At 50.6% G+C, this 21,251-nt stretch overlaps 2 protein-coding genes across 2 annotated transcripts in view; both read right to left on the bottom strand.

Annotated features, from left to right (window-relative positions):
* ZDHHC18 (zinc finger DHHC-type palmitoyltransferase 18) overlaps nucleotides 1-10,414 on the bottom strand; it is a 30,759-nt gene extending 20,345 nt beyond the window's left edge. The window contains exons 1-2 of the mRNA XM_050795790.1: nucleotides 9,963-10,414; nucleotides 4,592-4,752 (exon numbers count right to left, since the gene is read on the bottom strand). Of these exons, the coding sequence (XP_050651747.1) occupies nucleotides 4,592-4,752; nucleotides 9,963-10,297 (496 nt within the window). The 5' untranslated portion in view covers nucleotides 10,298-10,414. The remainder of the gene's footprint in view (nucleotides 1-4,591; nucleotides 4,753-9,962) is intronic.
* Nucleotides 1-21,251, bottom strand: part of NUDC (nuclear distribution C, dynein complex regulator) — a 149,587-nt gene that overhangs the window by 118,433 nt on the left and 9,903 nt on the right. The window lies entirely within an intron of this gene.

Below are 21,251 nucleotides of genomic sequence, written 5' to 3'. Positions count from 1 at the left end.
ATGTATATGAAATATATATATATTATACACATATATTTAAAGATGAGCCATTTAGAGGAAAATACTAAAGAAATGAAGGTACAAGGTGGAATGCAGAAGGAAAAATCACAAAGGTTGGACTAATATCACTAATATGCAGGAAGCAGTACTGAGGGCACCAGAGAGTCACCCAAATTCTGTAGGGTTTGTGGGGGGACAGGGCATGGGTGGGGGGACAAATTTGGATCTTGGAAATATAACTACAGTTGAAGGGAAAGGCCCAGTGGGGGCCTGTTCTGCAGAGCCCTGAGCCAGTTCAGGTGAAACATGAGGCAGGTCTGTCCAGGGGAAGTGTGCTTCAGGACTGGCCAGGGGAAGTGGGCGGACACGTCCTGGAGACGGAGAAGATGGGGTCTGGGAGCTGGTGCAGGGCAGTGGAGAGAGACGCAGCCTCTGCGTCCGTCCTGTGAACTGTAACGGGGTCTAAGTGAGCATCTGTCACTTGGATTCGGATGTCTCTATCATCTCCCATCAGACCAGGAGCTTCTGCGAGCAATATTCCTACTTCTTCCCAACTGCCTAGAGCCTGTAGGGTGAGCCAGCTGCACAGCCCATCAGCCGGCAAGACAGGATCTCAGATGAGGGTGACCGAGTGCCCTGATTTTCCTGGGATTGAGTGGTTTCCTAAGACAGCAGACTTTCCAGGTGGTCCTGGGTAAACTGGGAGGAGCTGGTCACTCTACCTCAGACTGTCCCTACAGGGCAGGAGCCCTGGGCCAGACCTGTTGGGCTGGAGTTGCTGGGCTGGGGGACCAAAGGGAAAAGCCCACACTGTCTACATGAGTCTAGGACCAGGTAATCAGTTCATGCTCACATGAACAACACCACCTGCCTCAGAGACAGCTCCCAACCTTCTGGAAAAGGTTCAATGATCTTAGTCCTCACCATTTTCAGGAAAATATGTTTTTTGTCTTTTTTTTTGTTTTTTGAGACGGAGTCTCGCTTTGTTGCCAGGCTGAAGTGCAGTGGCGCAATCCTGGCTCACTGCAACCTCCAACTCCCATTTCAAACGATTCTCCTGCCTCAGCCTATCCCGAGTAGTTGGAATTACAGGCATGTGCCACCACACGCAGCTAATTTTTTAGTAGAGACATGGTTTCACCATGTTGGCCAGGATGGTCTCAATCTCCTGACCTTGCGATCCGCCCGCCTCGGCCTCCCAAAGTGCTGGGATTACAGGCGTGAGCCACTGCACTAGCCCTGGGAAATATGTTTTACTTTAGTTAGTTAGAAGTCACGGCCGGGCGCGGTGGCTCACGCCTGTAATCCCAGCACTTTGGGAGGCCGAGGCGGGTGGATCACAAGGTCAGGAGATCGAGACCACGGTGAAACCCTGTCTCTACTAAAAATACAAAAAATTAGCCGGGCGCGGTGGAGGGCGCCTGTAGTCCCAGCTACTCAGGAGGCTGAGGCAGGAGAATGGCGTAAACCCAGGAGGCGGAGCTTGCAGTGAGCCGAGATCGCGCCACTGCACTCTAGCCTGGGCGACAGAGCGAGACTCCGTCTCAAAAAAAAAAGAAAAGAAAAGAAGTCTCCTGGTCACACCTGAAAATTTGGCTTCTATTCAAGTTTGAGAATTCAAAGGCCCCCAAAATGCCACTTTTACACTTTGCACTTGTTCCTAAAGAAAAGTCTTAGGCCCTGACATTCAGCACCCTACAAGATTGATTCCACCCCATCCTTCCAATGGGAATATCCCTAGGATCCCTAACTATCTGAAGTGCTCCTCGTATTCCAGCCAACATGGACTGCTCAGTGGCCCGTTCCCATCCCTCCTCCTTCCCTCTGCCACCCTCTCTTCCCTCAGCTTTGTCTGCCTGAAGGGCTGCCTCCACACAGCTCCTGTGCTTGAATTCCACCCAAACTTAAAGGCGTGGCTCAAGCATCACTTCTCAGGGAAGCTTCTCCAGTCCCCCAGGCAGAAGATGCTCTTGACTCCTCTGACCCTCTTCCGAAGCCTGATCTCACTGGCAGTGGCTGGTCAGGGCTAACATCTGGGGCCAACTCATTTGGAACCCATGAGAGAAGCTCCTATCAGATTCATTGTTGGCCCCCACCCGCCTTCACTCTGCTGTCAGGGGTCAGCATATAGAATTAACACACACATGAACAAACCCATGATGCCCAACTGGGAGATGTCCTGACCGTTTCCTCACCTGTCACCCTGACAGAGCAAGGAGGGCCTTCACAGAAGCTCACCCATTCTTCAGTCATTCATTTACTCATTTAGCCAACGTCACTGAGCCTTCTACATGGCGACAAGGTGAACAAGATGCTGGAATTCCACGCCCTCACAGGCCAGCAAAAAGAACAATTTTGTGGCCGGGCGCGGTGGCTCAAGCCTGTAATCCCAGCACTTTGGGAGGCCGAGATGGGCAGATCACGAGGTCAGGAGATCGAGACCATCCTGGCGAACACGGTGAAACCCCGTCTCTACTAAAAAATACAAAAAACTAGCCGGGTGAGGTGGCGGGCGCCTGTAGTCCCAGCTACTCGGGAGGCTGAGGCAGGAGAATGGCGGGAACCCGGGAGGCGGAGCTTGCAGTGAGCTGAGATCTGGCCACTGCACTCCAGCCTGGGCGGCAGAGCGAGACTCCATCTCAAAAAAAAAAAAAAAAAAAAAAGAAAGAACAATTTTGTAATGACCACCGCTGCAGCACAGGTTCAGAGAAGGAAGGAGAAGGTGCTCTGGGAATGTGCCATGGAAGGCCTGGCCCAACCGGGATCAGGAAGCTTCCCAGAGCACAGGAAACAAGTGGAGACAAAGGATGAAGGAGATGTGTCCCTGCTGCCATCTCAGAAGAGAAAGCAAGGGGTTTGGGAGTGAAAGGCACACACTCCATCTCTGCTCCTTTATCCCTGGCCCTGTCATCACCTCCCTCAGTTTCTCCATCGGTACAACTGGTTAACAGGGTTGCCCTCACTGGGCTGTTGTGAAGATTTGTGGGGATAATCACTGTGATCCACACAGCTCACAGGAGGCCGAGGATGGGCAGCCAGACCTCTGGGTCCGGCTGAGCTGGACAATAATCCTGCCTCACGATTAGCCCTGACCTGAAGGGGAGGAAGAATGGGGCACAGCTGGGCTTCCCCAGCTGCCAGGTGGGTTAGCCCAGGTCAGACTGTGGGATCCTGAAGGAGTGGCCAGGGACCTGGAGTTTGAGGGGGAAGGAAGCTGGATGTAGGCAAGATGAGGTGGCGCTTGTGGGCATGGCTGAGGATGGGCCCGGGCAGAGGAATGAGACAAAGAGCAGACAGAGCCCAGACAACATCCACTCCAGCTGCTCGCCCTCCCTCCCTCCCTGCTGTACAGAGTATTAGTGAAATGATTTCTAGCGATGGATGCAGCAGGGCTCTGACATTTACAGGCCACTAGATGTCTTCAGGGCCAGCTGGGTGTTTAAACGCCTGTGTGAACACCATCCTGTTAGGGGAAGGAACTAACCACGGACCGGAAAGCCCCGAAGTGTGCAAGTAGCCACGTCATTTCTCAGCAGGAAGGAACTGGGGTGCAGCAAGCTGAGATTAGGGACCCATCCCTAGTGGCCCACCACCCCGGAAGCCACACAGCAGTCTGAAAGGAATCAAGGGCCACGTGGGCTGCCTGGGAGCACAGGGTCTTTCTGGCCACTGCCGTTCCTCACACACACCCAGGCTGTTTGCCACTCTGGGCTTTGGCCTTACTGTTCCCAGATCCCTGTATTTCTACCACACTCATCTCCAGTGCCGCGTCCTCCTGGAGGTCTCCCCTGACCACCTAACGCAAACTAGCCCACTCCCCAACACCTACTGGGCTCTTCCCTAGATAACCCCACGCTCAAGCCCTCATCTATTCAGGCCGGTGCTTCTTTGCTCAGATGTCACCTCCTTCACAAGATGTTCCCTGGCCACCCTATGTAAAACCACACACCTCCCTGCAGCCTTCATCCTCCCTCTCTCCTTTCTTCTGTCTGAATTATTTGTTTGTTTATTGTCTCCTTCCTCCTCAACTGTCAATCTCCATGAGGACAGGCAATATTGTCAGTTTTGTTCACCGCTATATCACACCTAAAAAAGTGCTGGCACATAGTAGGGGGTCAATAAATGTTTGATGAGTTCATGAATAAGTGTATATGAATGTTTAAGAGCAGGGGCTCTGGCCTGAGGTCTCATCCCAGTTCTTCTACTTACTTTGTGATCTTGGACCCTCTTTTGCCTTGATTTAATTAATCAGTAAAAGGAGAATAACAATAGTACCTACCTCATAGGATTACTGGGGGATTAAATAAGATCATGCATATAAAGAGCTTAAAATAGTGCTTGGCCCCCAGGAACTACTCAGCTCCACTCTGGCTGCCATTGGGGCCTTTGCTGGCCAGCATTTCTTGCTTACTTATTTGCTCACTTGTTGATCATCTGTCTCCCTCTGTGCCAGTGTCAGCTCCAGCCTGCCTTGCTCACGACTGCATCCCCAGTTCCTAGTAAAATTTTGGAAGAGAAAACCAGGCCTCCTCCAAAGTCAGGGAATGTGGAGCTATGGAGACCCAGCTTCAGCTGGGAGTAGAAACCTCACCGATCTGTTTCTCCAGGGCGGCTGCTTCACAGACAGTAGCCCGGGGCAGGATCCCAGGGTCGGTGAAGCTTGTCTGCAGCAGGCAGCTCATGACGAAGAAGAAGAGGATGGCAGCGATGATGGGGATGGCAAGGGTCAGCTTGCGGGCCAGGTAGGGACAGCTAGAACGAGAGATGAAGAGAGATCAGCAGACAACCCAAGGGCTCCCTGTGGCACAGGGCTACAGCACCTGGCAGGCACTGTCATTCCAGCAACCACCACCAAAATCTTGAATACAGCCTTGCTCTAAGACAGAGGCACAGCTCCTCGGTGAGTGCAGCAAGTTCCCAATAAGTACCGGGAATAGACATCACTAATTGATCCTTGTGTTACACTTTCCTCCTGAGCACATGGCAGATGTGTCCAATAGATCCCAGAATTCCTAACCTCTGCATTCAGAGAATCCCTCTATACACAGAGCTTCAGGTAGACACTAGTGAAGTGGACTGTTACCTGAGACAAACCATCCTGCAGTGTTCACTCACTCATTCATTCACTCACTCACTCAGTCCACAAATATTTACTGAGGTCTTCTCTGTGGCAGGTAACACTTTCAATAAGCAGCATGAATAATGACGATGAGTAAGACAAGAGCCCCTCCCCCTTGTGGCTTATGGTCAAGTGGGGAAAACAGACATGTAAACAGGGAATTGCCACACAGGGTGATGTGTGCTCTAGTCGGGGAGGGGAACACAGTAGCACAGTCAGGAAAGGCAACCTGAAGAAGGTAATCCTAAGCTCCAACCTGAAGAATGAGTAGAGGGCTGGGGGAACTGCATGGTCCAGCCTCTGTCACTGTGACGCAAGGGAGGCAGGTATCCCCGAGGCAGTGCTTTCAGACCCCCTGACCCCGGCTGCCTCAGAGAATAGCCTGTGCCTGCTGAATGGTTGTCCCTCTGTCCCCAGGCAGGCTGCCTACCATAGCCCTCCTCAAGCTCCCTCCTCCATCTTAGGGCCAGAACATTCTAGAAGTTCTGGACACTGGTGGGAGAATGGCTTCATGATAGTGAAGCTATCAGGGCTCTCTCTCTATGGCCAATCTTCTCTGTTGGCACCTCACTGTCCACCCAGAAGCCAGAGCCATCTTTTGGAAATGTCAATCAGATAATGTCATTTCCCTGCTTCAAACCTCCCAACTGCTTCCCATTATACTTTGAATAAAATCCAAACTCCCTACCATGGCCTTCTAGGCCAGGCATGATCTGGGCCCTACTGAGGACTTCAGCCTCATTTTACAAAACTCTCCTCTTGCTCCTGCTCCTCCCATCAGAATGGCCTCACGACAGTTCCTAGAACAAGCCTGGCTCTCTCCTATCTCAGGGCCTTTGCACTTGCTGTTCCTTTTCTCAGATTCCTCTTCCCTCCTCAGAAGGACCTTCCTTAACAACTCTGCACACAGCAAACTTCAACGCTCCTTTCCTGCATAACATTTAGTATATATTTCAGCTACTTGTCTATGTGACGGCTATTTTTCTCTCACTAAAACATAAGCTCAGCCAGGTGCAGTGGCTCACGCCTGTAATCCCAGCACTTTGGGAGGCTGAGGCGGGCAGATCACCTGAGGTCAGGAGTTCGAGACCAGCCTGACCAATAAGATGAAACTCCATCTCTAATAAAAATACAAAAACTAGCCAGGTGTGGTAGCATGTGCCTGTAATCCCAGCTACTCAGGAGGCTAAGACAGGAGAATCACTTGAATCCGGGAGGTGTAGGTTGCGGTGAGCCGAGATAGCACTCCAGCCTAGGCAACAAGAGCAAAACTCTGTCTCAACAACAACAACAAACAAACACAAAAAATCGTAAGCTCCTCTGTGGTTATAGACTATGTTCTCTTGTTCGGCTTTATATTTCCAGCACACTGCACAGCACCTGGCACCAAGGAAGTACCCGGTAAATAACTGCTGCCAGGGGACAGAAAAATAGCTACCATCTTTTGAAGGCTTACTATGTGCCAGACACTGCCCTAATTAATAAATTACTATTAGTAACATTCGAAGTACAGATAGTTACTATGGGTCAGGTACCAGGCTAAGCAGTTCCTGTGTACTTTCTCATCAAATCCTCACTGGGACCCTGTGAAGTTATGCTCCTCACTTTACAGATGAGGAAACTAGAGCTCAGAGAGCTTAAGTAACCTGCCCAAGGTCACATGGCTCAGGAGTGCTAAAGTGGGACCCAAGCCAGGTCTGACTTTGAGGTTCATACTATTAACCACCATCCCATAGCCAGAGTAGCACCTGATCGGGTAAGGAGATGACGGGGCCTTGGGAGGCCTGAGATCAGCCAAGCTTCCAGGAGTGGCACAGTAGGCACACACCTGTGGGCACCTGCATGCTGCTTCTGAAGTCTCCATCATCAGAGGCTCTGGCCTTCAGAGAAGCCCTTCTCCTGAGGAGCAGACTGCCAAGGCCAAGGGCTCCCAGTGGGCCACGCTCTGCTCCATACATCTCAATGGTTTCTGGGTCTGACCCTCAAACAGAACCAGTGGGCCCTCAGTGTCACCCACATGGCAGTGAATCCAGTTCATATGCAACCAGACTTGTGTAGGGGGACAGAGAAGACTTGAAATCTAAGACTTGTAGAGCCTGCAGGAACCACCAAGTCCTAGCCTCCTGATTCTCCAGAGGCCCACAGCTCTCCCAGGCCCACAGCTAGGTTCAAGGTCATCCAGCTAGTCAATGACAGAGCTAGGGTTTCCAGTCTCCCAGCAAATACACTGTCAATTCATTCAAATACACTGTCAATTCATTAATTCAATAAGTATGAGCACCTACTGCATACCAGGTGCAAGTTCTAGGCACCAAGGCTGCAACAGAGGAGAATGTCCTGCTCTCATGGGCAAAGACAAGGAAGAAACTAACAAGTATAACATAATATGTCAGGTGGTGGCAAGTGCTTCAGAGAGCGATAAATGAGGGGAGAGGAGAGGTGCTGGAGGGGAGTGGTTTGCTATGCTGCGCGGATGGACGGGGGAGGCCTAATGTGAGAGGGTGAGCCATGCGGCCACCTGCAGGAAGGGGATTCCAAGCACTGGCCCAGAAGGTAGGAGTGTGCACGGAGGATGACATGCCTCGAAGACGAGGACAGAAGAGAGCAGGGGGCAGCGGCCAGGGAAGATTCAGGCCTGACTTAGAATCAAAAGGGCACTCTGGCTGTTGTATGGGGGTGGGAAGTAAGGCAGAAGTCGGGATCCCTGCTGGAGGCCCGTGCAACAATCCACCAAGCCAAAGAAGCAAAGCCATTCATAGCAGGAAAGGTTTAGAGAGCACCTTACCTTTTCCCAGAGAAATGGGGAGCATCCAGTCCAGACCCAGGTGAGTTCTCGGCCCAAACCCAAACTCTTCTGCCAATCTACCGGCCCCCAATGAGGACAAGCAGGGCAAACCACAACATGGTTCACAAGCTCTCCCCAAACCCAGAAGTCCTTGCTTCCTCCCTTGCTGGAGACAAAACAGTCACCAGTGAAGATACCCGGTTAACCCAGAGAAGGTCTTGCTTCTAGTTCAGAAGTTAGGCCAGATATCACACTGCAGGGTCATGTGGGTCAACCACGGCAAGTACTGCTTCCTCCTGCCTCGGCTGCAGCCCTGGGTGTGGGGACTGAGAGGGCAGCCCAGGGAATACTGGAAAAGGCACTTCCAGAACACTCACGTGGCCACCCCAGGGAAGTAGATCTGAAACTCAGTCCAGAGCTGAGCTCTGGGCCCCCCAGAGCTTCTGCTTGTAATTCATCCCTAAACTTTTTATCTACACTACTCAGAAAACAAGGGCAGAGTGTGTGGTAAAAGGGTGAAAGGAGAAGCTAATTTATAGGAAGTCTTCACCTTGCTTCAAGGGGAAACCCAAGGTTGCAGATACATGATCTGGCAGCTAGAAAGGGTACCTGGGGGAGGGTGTCTCTACGATAGCCTTACTGTGGCCACATGCCCTTGGGAAGTGCTTTTTTGATAAAGACAACACAAGTACTAATAGCAGCCAACACTGTGTGCTTGTTACTGGGCTAAAAGCTTGCATGTGACCTCATGCCACCCTCAGGACAACCTTACAAGGTGGGTACTATTATAAATCCCATTTTACTGATGAGGAAACTGGGGCACTGAGGGGGTGAAGTGACTGCCCTGAGGTCACACAATTAGTGGGTGGTGGAGCTGGGATTTGAACCAGGTCTGTTAGAGTTCTTAACTACATTGTATAATTAAGAAGGACGACCACAAAGGATGGGGAGTCGGGAGGGGACAGCAGGGCTCATGAAGCAAGGGTGGGTGGGTGGGCGTGTGAGTGTGTGTGCAAGGAATCATGGTGCAGGTGGCTCACAGGTGGGTGGAAAACTTCTAATACAAATATATGACTCTCCATCTATAAAATGGAGATTATGTGTGGGTCAGTCCTGGGTCACTGGGGAATATGAAGAGGTGAAAAACCTAGGGGGGCAAATATGACCTGTCGCCCGAAAGCACTCCGAACTCTTTCCTGAAAAACAACAAGGCACTGCAGCTGTTGCTGATGTGGAACAGGCCAGAGGGACGCTCCAGAATGTTGAGCAGGGAAAGAAAACCAGGTGGTCAGGAGGCGGGCCAGGGGCCTGGGAGCCAGCTGGGTGGAGGCAGGTGGGAACTGAGGGAAGGACAGGAAGCTCTGGAGAAACTAAGGAAGGTTCTGGAGAAGGAAAGGGGGCCCGACAGGCCCAAAGATTTTGAGAAAAGATGGCTTGGGGCCTGGGGTGTGCGTGGCTGAGGGGAAGCAAAAGCGGGGTTGGTGTCTGAGACTAGAGAAAAGGTGGGGACCCTGGAGGGCCCCGGAGAGGGCAGCGAGGATGACTAGGATGTTTACGGCGGGTGTGCAGCACAGTCAAAGGACACACAAGATCTCGAAGTGGTCAGGAAGGGATACAAGGGTCAGAAAGAACTTGGGGGGTTGGCAAGAGATGGTCCAGGAATGGGTGAGCAGGAGGGGCCTGTCCAAGGAGCCCTGGGGCAGATTCTGAGAGGGCAGCGAGGATGGGGGCCGTGGAGGGGCATGGAGGGTGGTGCTCCTGGCAGTGGCAGGCAGGCAGGTGCCAGGGTGCGGCCAGGGAGAATAGAGCGGCTGGGAGGGTGGAGAGCACCAGCGCGGATGGGGCACCCAAATGGACCAGGGAGGATGGGGCATCTGGCAGGGATGGGGGTGCGCAGGGGCCAGGGGAGCAGACAAGAGGCCCGAGGAGGATCCCAAAGGGGCAGGGAGGATGAGGGCCAGGGACGCGCAGGGGAGGGCACGGAGTGCCCAGCAGGGATTGGGAAGGTCGGGTGCGCGGCAGGGTGCTGGGAGGGGGCGCAGCGGCAGCGGAACTCACTCGAAGACGAAGAAGAGGCCGGTGGTGGTGAGGATGAGCAGCAGCGTGAGCGCGAAGACGCCGCCGTGGCCGGCCAGCATGAGGCGGCCGCCGCAGTAGAAGCGATTGCGGCCCGGGAACACCTCCCACTTGCGCCGTGGGCGCCGGCCGAGGCTCCCGCTCCCGCTCCCACTGCCGCTGCCGCTGCTGCTCCAGCGAGGCGGGGCGGGGGTGGCAGGCGGCGCGGGCCCAGGGCCCGGGGTTGGGGGCGCGGCGGGGCCGGGGCGGCGCGCCCCCGGGGAGGCGGGCAGCGGGGCGGCCCCGGGGCTGATCTGCTGGTACTCGCAGTCCTTCATGCGGCCGGCCGCGGGCCTCGGCTCCGCGCCCAGCGGGCCGGCCGGGCCGCTCCGGGACCGGGCCGAGCAGCGGAGGTGGCAGCGGCGGCGCGCGCGGCGCTCGCTCGCTCACTCACTGGGGCGGCCCAGCCGCCGCTCCGCCCCCGGCCCGCCGCCACCGCCTGCCGTGGCCTCCCGCCGCAGCGCCCCCTCCGCCTGGGCCCGGGATGGCGCTCGGCAGGAGGACCAGCCCTGACCCGCGGCGGGACCCCACAGGTCTGCGGCGCTCCCAGTCTCCCTTTTCCCTTCTGCACAAAGAGGAGGCCAGCAGACGCGCACTCGAGGGCTCTTTCTGTTCTCCGAGCAAGCCGTTTGTTGGGCGTCCACTGTGTACCAGGCACTGTGCCAAGTGCTGAGATTCAGGTGGTGGACTTCGTGATCTCCTGGCAGTCTGTGATTCCTCAGGCTTCGCCCATCTCTGAGGGCCGAACTAACAGGCATTTGCAGAGGCAGGCAGGCGCGGGGAGGTGGGGTACACGATTTGCTTTGAAAGCCAGGGCCTCTTCTACCTTGAAGTCCAGAGTGCCCACTGTGGGTGTGTGGCACACCCTCTGGCCTCGTTCACCAAGTTCTGTGTCCTGGGCCCAGGCCCAGAGTTTCCTAGGTAGCACATAATGTAGGGGTCATGCCTGAGAGCCCCAGTGTTTTTTCAGGAATTCTGGGTGTATTCATTTTCTACTGTTGTGTAACAAGTTACCACAAATATAAGGCTTAAAACAAACATTATTGGCCAGGCGCAGTGGCTCACGCCTGTGATCTCAGCACTTTGGGAGGCCGAGGTGGGCGGATCACGAGGTCAAGAGAGACCATCCTGGCCACATGGTGAAACCCTGTCTCTACTAAAAATAAAAAAATTAGCTGGGCATGGTGGCCCTGCGCCTGTAGTCCCAGCTACTTGGGAGGCTGAGGCAGGAGAATTGCTTGAACCCGGGAGGTGGAGGTTGCAGTGAGCCGAGATCGTGCCATTGCACTCCAACCTGGTGATAGAGTGAGACTCCGTCTAAAAAAAAACCCAAAAAACCAAACATTATCTAACAGGTTCCAAGTCAGGAGCCCAGGAACAGCTTAGCTGGGTCGTCTGCTTAGTCTCACAAGGCTGCAATCAGGCTGCATTCTCATCTGGAAACTCAGCTGGGGAAGAATCCACTTGCAAGCCCATTTGGGTCACTGGCAGAATTAATTTCCTTGCAACTGTATAATTGAGGAGGGCCTGGGACTTTTGCTGGGTGTCCGCTGGAGGCCTCCCTCAGGATCCAAAAGCCACCTGCAGTTCCTAGAGATTATCACATTTCCTTGCCATGCAGGTTTCTCCTACATAGCCACTTAATTTCTTGAAACTGACAATGAGGGTCTCTAGCTCCAGACTGTGAAGATAGAGTTTTATATAACTTACTATATATGTGACAGAGTGACATCCCATCATCATTGCCATCTCCCATGAAAGCAAGGCACGGGAGCCATCTGCACTCAAGAAAAGGGAATCACACAAGATGTAAATACCAGGAGGCAGGAATCATCGGGGGGTTAGCTTAGGGTGTGTCTGTCACACTGGGGTTACTGTAAAACCTAAGGAAAAGTGTAAGGAAAAAGAGAACTGGAGACTAGGAGAAAGTAAAAAAGGAAGTAAAATTATACAATGGGGAGGAGCAGGAAGCCAACAACAGTGACCTTAAGGATCAATAATTGATATATGTGCCAAAGGCTGCTGAGCTGTGCCTTTGGTGCCACAGGCTCTCAATTTGATGAGCCCCACCTTGAGCGAACCACATGGTGAGCTTCCTCCCTTTTTGCTCCTTGGCTGTGGAACAAAGTCACAAAACTAGACATACTGGTTCCAGTACAGATTCCTGTGGTCCCACCTTAACTGGGTCCTCTTGCAACCTGAAACCTTTTCTTTTTTCCTCGTCACTTCATAGAAACCAAAGCAATTCTACTTGATTTTCAGTTTACCTCCTCCTTTCTATCTCATAATTTCTCTTTATTTGCATCTATCCTTTCTTTATCCCTTCTTCTTATCTTAGAAGATGTGGGCCTCCTTCTGCCCATGGCCAACCCTCCACTCATATCCTTTTTTAATTTTATTTTTTATTTTTTTGAGATGGAGTTTCGCTCTTGTCACCCAGGCTGGAGTGCAATGGCATGATCTCTGCTCACTACAACCTCTGCCTCCTGGGTTCAAGTGATTCTTCTGCCTCAGCCTCCCAAGTAGCTGGGATTGTAGTCATGTGCCACCACGCCCAGCTAATTTTTGTATTTTTAGTAGAGACGGGGTTTCACCATGTTGGCCAGGCTGGTCTCAAACTCCTGACCTCAGGTGATCTGCCCATCTCTGCCTCCCAAAGTGTTGGGATTACAGGTGTGAGCCACCGCTCCTGGCCTCCTTTTTTTTTTTTTTTAAGTAAGGCTGATGGAACTCCATTTTATTTATTTATTTAAGCCCAATAGAACTCCAAACTCATGTCCTATCTCTCTTCCTGTTCACTGATACTGCAAACACATGCTCAATTCTATATCAATTAAAAAGCAAGGCTGGGCACAGTGCTCACATCTATAATGTCAGCATTTTGGGAGGCCAAGGTGGGAGGATTGCTTGAACCCAGGTGTTCAAGACTAGCCTCAGCAACATTACGAGATGCCATCTCTACAAAAATAATTAAAAATTAGCTGGATGTGGTGGCAGGCACCTGTAGTTCCGGCTACTTGGAAGGCTGAGGTGGGAGGTTTGCCTGAGTCCAGGAAGTCAAGGCTGCAGTGAGCCGTGATTATGCCACTGCATTCCAGCCTGGTGACAGAGCGAGACCCTGTCTCAAAAAAAAAAAAAAAAAGGCTGGACATGGTGGCTCACATCCCAGCACTTTGGGAGGCCGAGGCGGGTGGATCACGAGGTCAGAAGTTTGAGACCAGCCTGGCCAACATGGTGAAACCTCATCTCTACTAAAAAAATACAAAAAAATTAGCTGGGCGTGGTGGCATGCGCCTCTAATTCCAGCTACTCGGGAGGCTGAGGCAGGAGAATTCCTTGAACCTGGGAGGCGGAGATTGCAGTGAGCCGAGATCACACCATTGCACTCCAGCCTGGGCGACACAGCAAGACTTCGTCTTGAGAAAAAAAGAAAAGAAAACCCTAAAAAACCCAATGGAGCTTCCCATGGTTAGCTACATTCTCACCTTAGTTCAGGTTTATCTTTCTTATTATCATTAGGATCATATTAAAGAGTTGCTACCAGGCTGGGCATGGTGGCACATGCCTGCCATCCCAGCACTTTGGGAAGCTGAGGCAGGCAGATGGCTTGAGATCAGGAGTTCGAGATCAGCCTGGGCATCATGGCAAAACCCCTTATACCCTATGATTTCCTAACTTTTTACAATTTGGTCCCTGTTTACATCACTCCCCTAAAACTTATCTTCAATGTCACCAATGAGCCATTTAATGTAGTATAAACTTCTTGTTCTCACCAATACCTATAGTTCCCAGCTTCTTTAACAGACGGATGTGGTCATGCGAATGAATTCTAGCTAGTGGAAGTGACAGGTACTACTCCCAGGATGGCCCATAAAACTCCCAGGTGCTGATTCTTGCTCTCCTTCCTATCTGCTAGCAGAGTAGAGGAGATTCTGAGACCCTAGAAGAGGGTGGAGCCACAAGATGGAAGGAATTTGGGTCCCTGCATAATTGTGCAGAGCAGAACTTTCCTCTACTATGACTAACATATTAAACACTGAGGAGAGCAAGAAATACAGTTTTGTTGTATAAGCCAATGAATTTGAGAGGTTGTTTACTACAGCAATGAACTTATCCTTATTAATACAGAAAGATGGCCGGGCGCGGTGGCTCAAGCCTGTAATCCCAGCACTTTGGGAGGCCGAGACGGGCGGATCACGAGGTCAGGAGATCGAGACCACCCTGGCGAACACGGTGAAACCCCGTCTCTACTAAAAAATACAAAAAAAAACTAGCCGGGCGAGGTGGCGGGCGCCTGTAGTCCCAGCTACTCAGGAGGCTGAGGCAGGAGAATGGCGTAAACCCGGGAGGCAGAGCTTGGAGTGAGCTGAGATCCGGCCACTGCACTCCAGCCTGGGCGACAGAGCCAGACTCCCGTCTCAAAAAAAAAAAAAAAAAAAAAAAAAAAAAAATACAGAAAGTTGTATCAGGAGTGGGATGCTGATATAATAAAAACACACATATGTGGCACTGAATTAATGGCCAGGCAGTAGATTACTGCCTGATCTTTAATTCAGTGCCATATATTGGATTAAGTAAACCAGGCTGGATGGCTGGAGATCTCTATTATGCTGTAGCAAAATATTTGGTGAAATTGTCATCTTCAATAATGTGGAAGGTAGATGCTATGCCCACTCACCCTGCAACTATAAGGGAAGAGTTGGAAAAAGTCAGAGTAGGATATGGTTGGCCACTATTGGGGTCTGAATCAGTCAGACTCTAGTCAGGAGACAGAAACCATCCCAGTTGTTTGAACAGAAATAATTTACTATAAAGAAGTGGCCAGGCGCAGTGGCTCACACCTGTAATCCCAACACTTTGGGAGGCTAAGGCAGAAGGATCACAAGTTCAGGAGTTCAAGACCAGCCTGGCCAACGTAGTGAAACCCCATCTCTACTAAAAATACAAAAATTAGCCGGGCATGGTGGCACACACCTGTAGTCCCAGCTACTCGGGAGGCTGAGGCAGGAGAACTGCTTGAACTCTGGAGGTGGAGGTTGTGGTGAGCCGAGATCGTGCCACTGCACTCCAGCCTAGGCAACAGAGTGAGACTCTGTCTCAAAAAAAAAAAAAAAAAAAAAAAGAATTATTTGCAGCCTGGACAACATGGTGAAACCCTATCTCTATTTAAAAAAAATACAAAAAAAAAAAAAAAAATTTAGCTCAACATGGTGGTGTGTGCCTGTGGTCCCAGTTACTCAGGAGGCTGAGGCAGAGGGATGGCTTGAGCCCAGGAGGTGGACGTTGTAGTAAGCCATGATCCCACCACTGCACTCTAGACCTTGTCTCAAAAAAAAAAAAAAGAAAAGAAAAGAAAAAGAATTACTTGAACTGAGTTCCTTGAGCAAAATAAAATTATAAATAAATAATTGTCAATCTATATAAAAAGTTAGGGCTGGGCGTGGTGGCTCACACCTGTAATCCCACCACTTTGGAAGGCCAAGGTGGGAGTATTGCTTGAATCCAGGGATTCAAGACTAGCCTGGGCAACACGGGATACTATGTCTCTACAAAAAATTTAAAAATTATTCAGGCCTGGGCCGGGTGCAGTGGCTCAAGCCTGTAATCCCAGCACTTTGGGAGGCCGAAACGGGCAGATCACAAGGTCAGGAGACCGAGACCATCCTGGCTAACACGGTGAAACCCTGTCTCTACTAAAAAATACAAAAAATTAGCCGGGCGAGGTGGCGGGCACCTGTAGTCCCAGCTACTCGGGAGGCTGAGGCAGGAGAATGGCGTGAACCCGGGAGGCGGAGCTTGCAGTGAGCTGAGATCTGGCCACTGCACTCCAGCCTGGGCGACAGAGCGAGACTCCGTCTCAAAAAAAAAAAAAAAAAAAAAAAAAAAAAAAAAAAAAAAAATTATCCGGGCCTGGTGGTGTGCATCTGTAGTCCCAACTATTCAGGAGGCTGATGTGGGAAGACTGCTTGAGCCCAGGATAACTGAAAGGTTACAGTATCAGAGAGGCAGTAACAGCAGGAAGCAGTTAAGAACTCCTTGGCTGAGGGAACAAAGAAAATAGGTTGGAATTATTACAAATTAGAAGCTTAGAGCAGAAACTAAGGAAGAGTGCCAACCAGATGATTTTTTTTTTAAAGAGATGGGATCTTGCTATGTTGCCCAACCTTGAGGGCAGTGGCTATTTATAGGCATGACCTTAGCACACTACCAGCTTCGAAATCCTGGGCTCAAGCTATCCTTCCCTCTCAGCTTCCTGACTGGTTGGTTCTATAGGTGCACGCCACCGCACACAGCAATGCTGGTGTCTTTGAGGCGAGGCATGATAAACTTGGTTCTGCAATCGGAAATACCTGCAAACTAAATTCGGCTCTACTGCAGAGAAGTACTACTTCTGTCAGGGTGAAGGAGCACTGTTAGGTTCACTCTCAAAGGAACTGAAAGTAATAGAAGGAGCCAATATCTTCGTCTCTTCCAGCTCTGTGGTCTCCCTCTAGTGCCCATTAGCAGAGCCAGATGTAGCTGGTAAAGCAGAAGTGTGTCTTACAGAGCCCCAGCCTCAGTAACTCAAAGCTGAGTATAGACAGGCCGGTTTGGAGCTCAGGTAATAATACTGGGCACAGTCCACCTCTTTGGCTACTCAGCATCCACATGCACTTGCCTCTACATTTTTTCTTTTTTTGAGATGGAGTCTTGACCTATCTCCCAGGCTGAAGTGCAATGGCGCAATCTCAGCTCACTGCAACCTCTGCCTCCTGGGCTCAATCGATTCTCCTGCCTCAGCCTCCCGAGCAGCTGGTGCCCACCACAAAACCTGGCTAATTTTTGTATTTTTAGTAGAGATGGGGTTTCACCATGTTGGCCAAGCTGGTCTCGAACTCCTAACCTTGTGATCCACCCACCTTGGCCTCCCAAAGTGCTAGGACTACAGGAGTGAGCCACCGTTGTCAGCCTGCCTCTATATTTTTGAACCTCCATACAACAAGGCAACTCTAGTCTTCCACCTAACAAGGTGCAACTAGGCAACTATCTTTTGTACAAGTACATTCTCACCCACTCCACCAAAATGAAGAATTGCGGAATCTCTTTTTTTTTTTGGAGACAGAGTCTCGCTCTGTTACTCAGGCTGGAGTGCGGTGGTGTGATCTCAGCTCATTGCAACCTCTGCCTCCTAGGTTGAAGTGATTCTCCTGTCTCAGCCTCCCAAATAGCTGGGACTACAAGCACATGCCACCATGCCTGGCTGACTTTTTCTTTTAGACAGAGTCTCACTCTGTCACCCAGGCTGGAGTGCAGTGGCCCGATCTTGACTCACTGCAACCTCCGCCTCCCGGGTTCAAGCGATTCTTCTGACTCAGCCTCCTGAATAGCTGGGACTACAGGTGTGTGCCACCACGCCCAGCTAATTTTTGTATTATTAGTAGAGACAGGGTTTCTCCATATTGGCCATGCTGGTCTCAAACTCCTGACCTCATGATCTGCCCGCCTTGGCCTCCTAAAGTGCTGGGATTACAGGCATGAGCCATCATGTCGGCCTTCTTCTTCTTTCTTTTTTTCTTTTTTGAGATGAGTCTCACTCTGTTGCCCGGGCTGGAGTACAGTGGTGTGATCTCAGCTGACTGCAACCTCCGCCTCCTGTGCTCAAGCAATTCTCCTGCCTCAGCCTCCTGAGCAGCTGGGATTACAGGCATCTGCCACCACGCCCAGCTAATTTTTGTATTTTTAATAGAGATGGGGTTTCAGCATGTTGGCCAGGCTGGTCTGGAACTCCTGACCTCAACTGATCTGCCCGCCTCAGCCTCCCAAAGTGCTAGGACTACAGGCATGAGCCACAGCGCCTGGCCAGAAATGCGGAATCTCAACAGTCATTGTATCTGTCTCTGGGATATGTTAATAACTCCTCAAAATCGATCGCATTCCTGTCTGGAAACACTGTTACTTAAAACTGAATTGTAAAGTTAAACAAAATTTGCATAAAATAATAAAAGGAAGGAGGAGAGAAAATTATATACACGTATTTATATATTCATATATGTGTATGTATAACTACAAATTATTTATAAATATATTTATCTTATATTTATTATATAATTTAAAAAAATTTTTTTTTGGTAGAGATAGGGTTTCACCATGTTGTCCAGGCTGGTCTTGAACTCCTGGGTTCAAGCAACTCACCCACCTTGGCCTCCCAAAGTGCTGGGATTACAGGTGTGAACCACCATGCCTGGCCTATAATTATTACTTTTTTGAGGCAGTCTCGCTCTGTTGCCAGGCTGGCGGGCAGTGGCGTGATCTTGGCTCACTGCAACCTCTGCCTCCCAGGTTCAAGCAAGACCCTCAGCCTTCCAAGTAGCTAGGACTACAGGCGTGCGCCACCACACCCAGCTAATTTTTATATTTTTAGTAGAGACAGAGTTTCACCATGTTGGCCAGGCTGGTCTCGAACTCCTGCTCTCAAGTGATCCGCCTACCTTGGGCTCCCAAAGTGCTGGGATTACAGGTGTGAGCCACCGTGCCCAGCTAATTTACAGAATTTTGGACCACCAGATAGTTCCCCGAAGTAGCAGGCCCATGAATTTTTGTGGTATTTCCCTCCCATTCTTTATTTCACATTTTACTAAGGCATCTAAAAGTACTTTCTACTTCTTTGTTACATGCTAGGTCAAGATAATCAAGGTCTCTGTGGACTACATTATGACAGAGAACCAAGGAGTTGACACAAACTTGAGGCAAGACTGTGCAAGTGTACTCTGGGCTCCAAAATGTAAAAGCAAATGGCTTCTGGTCCCTCCCTCTCTCCCTCCTTTCCTTCCTTCCTTCCTTTTTTCTTTTTTTGAGATGGAGTCTCACCGCACTCTCACCCAGGCTGGAGTGCAGTGGCGAGATCTCAGCTCACTGCAACCTCTGCCTCCCACGTTCAAGCGATTCTCCTGCCTCAGCCTCCCAAGTAGCTGGGATTACAGGCACCCACCACCATGCCCAGCTAATTTTTTGTATTTTTAGTAGAGACGGGCATTTCACCATGTTGGCTAGGCTGGTCTCAAACTCCTGACCTTGTGATTTACCTGCCTCAGCCTCCCAAAGTGCTGGGAGGTGTAAGCCACTGCGCCCCGCCTTCTTTCTTTCTTTCTTTTTTTGAGATGGGGTTTCACTTTTGTCACCTAAGCTGTAGTGCAATGGCGTGATCTTGGCTCACCGCAACCTCCGCCTCCCAGGTTCAAGCGATTCTCCTGCCTCAGCCTCCCGAGTAGCTGGGACTACAGGCCTGCACCACCTCTCCTGGCTAATTTTGTATTTTTAGTAGAGACGGCATTTCTCCATGTTGGTCAGGCTGGTCTCGAACTCCCGACCTCAGGTGATCCACCTGCCTTGGCCTCCCAAAGTGTTGGGATTAGAGGCATGAGCCATTGTGCCCAGTGGCTTCTGGTATTTCTTACAAACTATATGGAGGAAAAAAATCATGTGCCAGGTCAACAACTGAATACCAAATGCCAGGTGCACTGCTACAACTGGAACAGCAGCTGTAATTGGAGTTATTTTTTGATAAAATTTATTATACTTTTTTTTGGAGACAGGGTCTTACTCTGTTGCCCAGGCTGGAGTGCAGTGGTACGAACATGGATCAATGTAGCCTCGACCTCCTGGGCTCAAACAATCTTGCCACCTTAGCCTCCCAAGTAGCTGGGACTACAGGTGTGTACCACCATGCCTGACTACTTTTTAAATTTTTTTGTAGAGACAGGATCTCCATATGTTGCCCAGGGTGGTCTTGAACTCCTGGGCTCAAGTGATCCTCCTGCATCAGCCTCCCAAAGTGCTGGGATTACAAGTATAAGTCACTGCGCTTGGCCACTTTTTTTTTATGACAAGCACTAGGGTCTTGCTATGTTGCCCAGGCTCAAGTGCCGTGGCTATTCACAGGTGCTATCTCAGGATTGATCATCACAGGAGTTTTGACCTGCTCCATTTCTGACTTGGGCTGGTTCACCCCTCCTTAGGCAAACTGGTGGCCCCTTGCTCCCAGGAGATCACCATATTGATGCCAAACTTAGTGCAGACACCCAATCAGAATAGCGCAGTATAGCTCAGAACTCCTGAACTCAAGCAATTCTCCTGCCTCAGCCTCCTGAGTATCTGGGACTACTTCCATTCTCCAAGATCCAGTTGCCTTATTTATTGTCCAAACATGTGTGTTAAATGGGAAAATGACATCACCTTAGCATCTTTCAATCTTTGATGGTGACACTAAAATCTGCAACTCCCCCAACGTATTAGTCAGCTAGGACTGCCAGAACAGAATGCCATAGGCTGGGTGGTATGAAGAACAGAAATTTATTTTGTCACAGTTCTAGAGGCTGGAAGTCCAAGATCAAGGTTGGTTTATGGTGAGACCTCTCTATGGCTTGCAGATGACAGCCTTCTTACTCTGTTTTCACATGGCCTTTTTTTCTGTACACAGATACTCCGAGTGTTTCTTCCTCTTCTTTTTTTTTCTTTTTTTTTGAGACAGAGTTTCGCTCTTGTTGCCCAGGCTAGAGTGCAATGGTGCAATCTTAGCTCACTGCAACCTTTGCCTCCTGGGTTTAAGCGATTCTCCTGCCTCAGCCTCCCAAGTAGCTGGGATTACACGCATGTGCCACCATGCCCAGCTATTTTTATATATATATATATATATAATTTTTTTTTTGAGATGGAGTCTTGCTCTGTCACCCAGGCTGGAGTGCAGTGGCACGATCTGGGCTCACTGCAACCTCCACCTCCTAGGTTCAAGCGATTCTCCTGCCTCAGCCTCCCAAGTAGCTGGGACTACCAGTGCGTGCCACCACTCCTGGCTATTTTTTTTTTTTTTTTTTTTTTTTTTTTGAGACAGAGTTTCACTCTTGTTGCCCAGGCTGGAGTGCAATGGCACGATCTCGGCTCACCGCAACCTCCGCCTCCCAGGTTCAAGCGATTCTCCTGCCTCAGCCTCCCTTGTAGCTGGGATTATAGGCATGTGCCACCATGCCCAGCCAATTTTGTATTTTTAGTACAGACAGGGTTTCTCCATGTTGGTCAGGCTGGTCTCGAACTCCGGACCTCAGGTGATCCGCCCGCCTCAGCCTCCCAAAGTGCTGGGATTACAGGTGTGAGCCACCGCGCCCGGCCTTTTGTATTTTTAATAGAGATGGGATTTCACCCTGTTAGCCAGAATGGTCTCGATTTCCTGACCTCGTGATCTGCCCGCCTCGGCCTCCC

The sequence above is a fragment of the Macaca thibetana genome, chromosome 1, assembly GCF_024542745.1.
Source record: "Macaca thibetana thibetana isolate TM-01 chromosome 1, ASM2454274v1, whole genome shotgun sequence".
Lineage (NCBI taxonomy): Eukaryota > Metazoa > Chordata > Mammalia > Primates > Cercopithecidae > Macaca > Macaca thibetana.
This window is presented reverse-complemented; position numbering and strand designations above follow the sequence as displayed.